At 52.7% G+C, this 6,431-nt stretch overlaps 1 protein-coding gene across 5 annotated transcripts; it reads left to right on the top strand.

Annotated features, from left to right (window-relative positions):
• Positions 1–140: 140 nt before the first annotated feature.
• Positions 141–6,414, top strand: Klhdc3 (kelch domain containing 3). Of its 5 annotated transcripts, none has more exons than XM_075980804.1 (12): positions 141–282; positions 1,792–1,942; positions 2,475–2,687; positions 3,043–3,219; positions 3,333–3,448; positions 3,594–3,665; positions 3,763–3,976; positions 4,050–4,136; positions 4,277–4,385; positions 4,509–4,582; positions 4,691–4,769; positions 5,807–6,414. In XM_075980804.1, the coding sequence occupies exons 3-12, from the start codon at positions 2,534–2,536 to the stop codon at positions 5,871–5,873; spliced, it is 1,149 nt and encodes a 382-aa protein (XP_075836919.1). In that variant the 5' UTR covers positions 141–282; positions 1,792–1,942; positions 2,475–2,533; the 3' UTR covers positions 5,874–6,414. The 5 variants fall into 5 exon arrangements, with proteins under 5 accessions (XP_075836919.1, XP_075836921.1, XP_075836924.1 ...); XM_075980805.1 differs by lacking the exon at positions 141–282 and adding an exon at positions 423–446; XM_075980806.1 differs by lacking the exon at positions 1,792–1,942 and having other exon boundaries at positions 147–282.
• Positions 6,415–6,431: the final 17 nt, after the last annotated feature.

The raw sequence follows: 6,431 nt of genomic DNA, 5'->3' as shown, positions 1-6,431 counted from the left end.
CAGACCACAAAGAACTACATTACCCAGTGACCCTTGGGATCGTGACGTGATCTGCGCATGCGCACCCCCTCCAGGCTCCCAGCCCTGAGGTAATTTATGGACTACAAGTCCCCGAAGGCGTCGGGCTCAGGGTTCCCACTGCACGTGCGCGTCCCGCTGCCCGCCGGAAGGACAGAGCCTGGCAGTGTTTATCTCGTTGGGGACCGAGGAATCGGTTGGCGCGCAACTGGTTGTAGGCTGCCAGCAGCGCGAGGAACCGTGGCCCCACCCCGGCCCGGCCTGGCAAGTAGCCTGGGATGGGGTGAGGGAGGAGAAGTATTGGAGGGTCTGGCGACGCCCACGCCTACCGCTGGAGTCGCGGGGGGAGGGGCTGAGAAGGATGAGATGGGGGTGGGGAGGGAGCTAGGGGGATGCTGGGAAAGAGGAGTGTTAATGGACTGCGAAAGGTTTGGGGGAAATGGCCTGGAGACGGGTGGGAGAGACCTGGTGGCTGGAGGAGGCGTTGAAAGAAACTGGGCGAGTGGGTTCTGAAGAGAATCAGGAAGCTGGGCATAATGGCAGGGGGAGGGGGACAGTGCCTGGCGTTGTGGGGGAGGGGCGGATGAGAAAGGTGGAATGAAACAGAGTCGAGTCATACTCGGAGAGAAACATCTATGGTTGGAAAGGGACAATGAACGTTTTCTTCCCTTCGTGGAAGTAGACGAATGAGCTCTAGTGTGGATCTTGGAGTGATGGGCGAAGGAAAGACAAGAGAACCGCAAAGCTCTCAGGAGATGAAGAAGGGAAGGGTCGCAAGTGGAGGGAGTCATTTGCAAGGTGTCACGGAGGGGGAGCTACATCAGTGGATGGAAGGTTGAAAATGTAGTGGTGGAGAATGCGGGAGACCCAGAGATCCTGTTAGCCCCTGCCTTTGAGTTAACCGTATGAAGACGGTGGGAGTCTTTATCCATCTCTCATTGGGATTGATAGTCTCATCTGTGCATGTTCATTTTTTCTGGACTTATTTCAAGGAAGAGTGCAGATGATAGGTTCTCCTCCCCCGTCCCCCAGGTTGTTTTTTTTTTTTTTGAGACAGGGTCTTACTACGTAGCTCTGGCCAGCTTTGACCTCATCTACATCCCCCGGCCTCCCCAGTGTTGAGGTATTAAAAGCATGCCCCCCAACCACACCTTAAAGCTTTCAATGTGCTTTCTCTGCCAAGCACAGATTGAGAGGATTGAGAGTAACTTTTGGCAGCTGCTATCTCAGGTTGAGAGAGGTGGCTCTTTAAAGCATACAGTGTAGGGTTGGGGAAGTTGGATAGGTAGCTGTGTCAAACCAACTGAAAGGCATGTCTGTCTCTTGCAAGGGAACCTTGTTTTTCCTTGTTGCCCCCTCCCCCCGCCCCCTGAGGTTCTGCCTGTTTCTTCTTTCTACCAATGCTTTTTGAATAGGGAGTAGATGATCTGCCCAAACTCAGCAGATATCTGCTGGCAAAGGCATTGCCAGTTGCCAAAGGATTTAACCTGAAAGAGCCCTCAAATGTGCCCATTATCGCTAGGCTGGCAAGCTGTCTTTAAGAGGCCATGACCTGTCTCATGCTTGGGACCTTCTTCTTGTCCTGCCCAAAGGCATTTCTGCTCTCGTCCTCTTTCCAATGTACAACCCGCCCCATCCCTCCTTTAGATACCTTAACAGAGGAAGAGCTGCTGGAAGTGGCTTGTTCCCTATGATAGACAACCTGGGCAAGTGGCAAGGGAAAAGATTCCTCTTCCCTACCCCAACCCCCAACATACACTTTTCTGGCTTCAGTTTCTAGTCCTGGCAGCAGACGAGCCACAGCTGTCAAGGGGACTCCTCGTGCCCGTGGCACCCTGGGTGACCCCAGGACAACGGATCAGCTTGACAAGAACTCCCCGTGAGGGGCTAATCAACCATGGTTACATGGAGTTCCCTGTCCTAGGTAGGGACACTATTCCACTTTAAAAGCCTGAAAGCTTTTTTTACTTTACAGTACCCCTGCCAGCTCTCAGTGGACTGGCTGTGGCTAGCTGAGCTATTAATAGCTGTGAGGATTTTGAGATCCCCACCTTTAAGAGATGGAGGAAATTCTTAGAGAGGTGGCAGTAAGCAGAGCCAGAAGCTAGAACACATCCAGTATGGGCAGGGGTTCAGAGGCTGGGGGCTTGGAGCTTGTTACAGGCCAGGGACAGGGTGGAGTTGACATGAGTAGGGGTAATCATGACCACCAGCTTCTGAGCTGGCAGTCAGGTGAAGGTGGCCCCACCCTTCACTGTGGGAGAACATAGCTTCTTGACCTCTGCAGCTCCCCTGGGACAGAGCCAGCCACCTGAACTGTGACTAGTGTCCCTGTAGAGGGGTGGTGTGGGAGGGCCACTCGGGTGACACTTGGAGGCAGAGACTGGTCCAGGGCAGCCGCACTGAGCCGAGCAGAAGCCTTGTCTGAGGAACCTGTTGCCCCGACTTGTGTACAGGTAGCAGAGGCAGCAGGCCGTGCCGGGGGGGCATGTTCCTGTAACCTGTGACCCAGGGGATGTTACGGTGGACAGTGCATCTGGAGGGCGGGCCACGCAGGGTGAACCATGCGGCAGTGGCTGTTGGGCACCGAGTGTACTCCTTCGGGGGTTACTGCTCTGGTGAAGACTACGAGACACTCCGTCAGATAGATGTGCACATTTTCAATGCTGGTAAGCCAGTCCTGGTACCTTTGTTGGATTTCTACATCAGGGGAGGTAGTGGGCAGCTGAATAAAGTTTGGTGGTAGTCTCTGTGTAGGTGGGGTGTTGAATAAGAATGTTTGGTTTGTGGGCCGGGAGGTGGTGGCACACGCCTTTAATCCCAGCATTCAGGAGGCAGAGGCAGGTGGATCTCTGAGTTTGAGGCCAGCCTGGTCTACAAGAGCTTGTTGTAGGACAGGCTCCAAAGCTACAGAGAAACCCTGTCTTGAAGAAACAACAACAATAACAACAAAAATGCTTGGTTTGGGATAAAGTGGCAACCTGGAGGGAGGTTCCCGAGGGCTAAGCAGAACTGTGCCCACAGTGTCCTTGCGTTGGACAAAGCTGCCCCCAGTGAGGCCTGCCGTCCGAGGGCAGGCTCCTGTTGTGCCCTATATGCGGTATGGACACTCAACCGTCCTCATCGATGACACCGTCTTCCTTTGGGGTGGGCGCAATGACACTGAAGGGGCCTGCAACGTGCTCTATGCCTTTGATGTCAGTGAGTATGGGTCTCAAATGATGCCTTGGGGCTGGGGGAGTATTGGAGAAGGGAAGGCCAGAATTAAGGTGGATATGTCACCTGACCTTACTTACTTTTACTTCTTTTAAAAGATACTCACAAGTGGTCTACACCCCGAGTGTCAGGAACAGTTCCTGGGGCCCGGGATGGACATTCAGCCTGTGTCTTAGGCAAGATCATGTACATTTTTGGGGGATATGAGCAGCTGGTAAGTCTGGAAAAAACCATGGTTTTATACCAAAAAGAAGAGAGGAAAATTTAGTATGGTGGAATAGGCGGATTTGAGAGGAAGGGTAGAGGATCAAGGAGTTAACCATTGACGCGCCTGTTTCCCTCCTTTTCTCGTCACTCAGGCAGACTGCTTTTCCAATGACATTCACAAGCTGGACACCAGCACCATGACATGGACCCTTGTGTGCACAAAGGTCTGCCCTTTGTTCTGTCAGATTCTAGGAAGTTAAATTAGCTTTTCCTCTGTGAACCCATGTTGACCCGCTTCCCCATCTCTCTGCTCTTGGCTAGGGTAACCCTGCACGCTGGAGGGACTTCCATTCAGCCACAATGCTGGGCAATCATATGTATGTCTTTGGGGGCCGTGCTGACCGCTTTGGGCCATTTCATTCCAACAATGAGATTTACTGCAACCGAATTCGAGTCTTTGATACCAGAACTGAGGCCTGGCTTGACTGTCCACATACTCCGGTGCTGCCTGAGGGGCGCAGGAGCCATTCAGCCTGTGAGTGTCTGTTATTTTCTTGTGGACCCCCTGTGCAACCCCATTCCCTCTTGACATGTCTTTGCCCTTCCAGTTGGCTACAACGGGGAGCTGTACATCTTTGGTGGCTATAATGCAAGGCTGAACCGGCACTTCCATGATCTCTGGAAGTTTAACCCTGGTAAAAAGCATTACCCTTAGGGGAGCAACAAGGAACAGTTGAGGTGGGAGGGAAAGAATAACCCTGGGTGAGGGACTGGGTTGGGCTGTGTGTGGTGTCTAGATTGGCTAGATATTGAACCTCTGTGAACTTCTCTTTAGGGTCCTTTACCTGGAAGAAGATTGAACCAAAGGGGAAAGGACCATGTCCCCGCCGGCGCCAGTGTTGCTGTATTGTTGGTGATAAGATTGTCCTCTTTGGGGGTACCAGGTTAGGAGAGAGGGGAGTACTCAGGAGCGGGCCTACGTCTGTAACAGAAGAGAGGGAGGCATCTGAGAAAGGGGTCTTGTGGGTAGTTGTACCACCTCCTTCTTCCTCTTCCTGTCTCTACAGCCCCTCTCCCGAGGAAGGCCTGGGAGATGAATTTGACCTCATAGATCATTCTGACTTACACATCTTGGACTTTAGTAAGTACTTTTTTCTGAAGTGCTCCTATTCTCAGCTTCTCTCTCTGGGTAGTGACCAGGGTAGGACCTTTCCTCTGCTCTGACTATCTTCCCATGCTTCCATTAAAGGCCCTAGTCTGAAGACTCTGTGCAAACTGGCCGTGATTCAGTATAACCTGGACCAGTCCTGTTTGCCCCATGATATCAGGTACAGCAAGTGGTTGCAGAGGAGGGGTTGGTTGAGGGTGCAGGGCCAGCACAGGTGTCTCAGTATGCAGAAGACAGACATTTCAGACATTTCTGTGTGCTGGAGAGGAAGTGTTTATGAGAACAAGGGCATAAAGGTGCAGCCATCATGTGACGGCTGTCAGCTGTATGAAGAAAACCTTTGAGTTTTTGGAGCCATACTTAGAAGCTTTGCTTCCTTGTGCAGTTTGTTTTGGTGCTGTACTGAGAGTGGTTGGATATATCTCAGGGTTGACTGCAAGTAGAAATTTGAAGAGTTGTGGACCCCACCCCCCACCCCAGTTCCAAAATTGAGAGAGGTCCTGGGCTCTTGCCTCTGAATTCCATTATTGAGTTCTAATCAAACCCCTGATGTCACTCATGAATCACTTACTCTTGGTTATTTTGAAACGGTCCCTACTCGAGCCGAGCTTATCCGCTGACCTGATGAGTCCCAGGCTGACTCTAGATTGACACAGGTGCAGGTGCCTTCCTGCTGAGCACCTGGCTGAGTGTCTCAGAGTGGGGAGTGTTTCTTGAGTCTTTGTGGAGTGGAAGCTGCTCAAAGCATACTTTTAATTTGCTGGGGCAGATGGGAAAGGTCTTAGGCCCTAAAGTTTAGGGAGAACGTGAGGGAATCACGACCTTAAGCCAGTGGAAATAGACAGCAAGAAGGGTGCTCCTGTGGGATGAGGAGGAAGGGCTGCTGGGCTGGGTCTGTGAAGAGCAGGAGAGATACGCTAAGATGTTTACTGAGATGGGTACACATAATCCAGGTGCTTGGACTCAGGAGTCTGTATAAACATAAACAGGATATCCGTAAGAGCTTGGAGGTGGATGAGTAGGTGGTGTTGGATTTAGGGGTGGGTGGGGTCTGGTGGTCAAACCCAAAAGGGCTGTAAGGAAGAGGTAGCTGTGGGAAATTGGAGGGGCTGCTGTGTTCAGGCTTTGTCCAAAGAATTCTGGGCTTGCCATAGAGACAACCTCTTGTGTCTTCTCTGCCCGTCTTTGGCCTTCCAGGTGGGAGCTCAATGCCATGACCACCAACAGCAATATCAGCCGTCCCATTGTCTCCTCCCATGGATAGGAAGAAGGTTCTGCTGCCTCCCCTCCTGAGCCTGCTCTTGTCTCATTGCCCCTGCCCGTCTCACCTGCCTGCCCCTTTGGACCCTGGACTCAGTATACCTCCACGTGGAGTTGATGGACTAGAGGTGTTTTCTGTGCTGTGAATTCAGTGGGGAGTTGTTGGGGGGAGGGCCATTCTCCTCCCTTGGGCCGAGGGCCCCTTCCCTTGGTGCTCTGTTCCCATTCACCTCCCTTCCACTGCTCCTGGACCTTTGCTCTGACCCAGGCCAGCTGGGTAGCCAGGCTGTGCTGGAAAGGGACAGGAGTGGGGAGAAGGAGAAGCCAGCAGTGTCGGAGCCTCAGGAGCTTCCCTCTCCCCGTGACCATCCCTCTCCCTGCTTGAGCATCCGCCCGGGAGCTGAGAGGAGCCTCAGCTGTTGGCATGAAACCCTCCCTCCCCGGCCCTCGGGGGTGGGGACCAACAGACAGCTTCACCCATCCTCTAGCTGTTGTACCCCCGAAGATCAGCCAGCTCTGGTTTTATAAAACGCAAAGCCTCTAAACGTGTCGTGTTTCTTTG

Source organism: Microtus pennsylvanicus, chromosome 7 (assembly GCF_037038515.1).
Source record: "Microtus pennsylvanicus isolate mMicPen1 chromosome 7, mMicPen1.hap1, whole genome shotgun sequence".
NCBI lineage: Eukaryota > Metazoa > Chordata > Mammalia > Rodentia > Cricetidae > Microtus > Microtus pennsylvanicus.
This window is presented reverse-complemented; position numbering and strand designations above follow the sequence as displayed.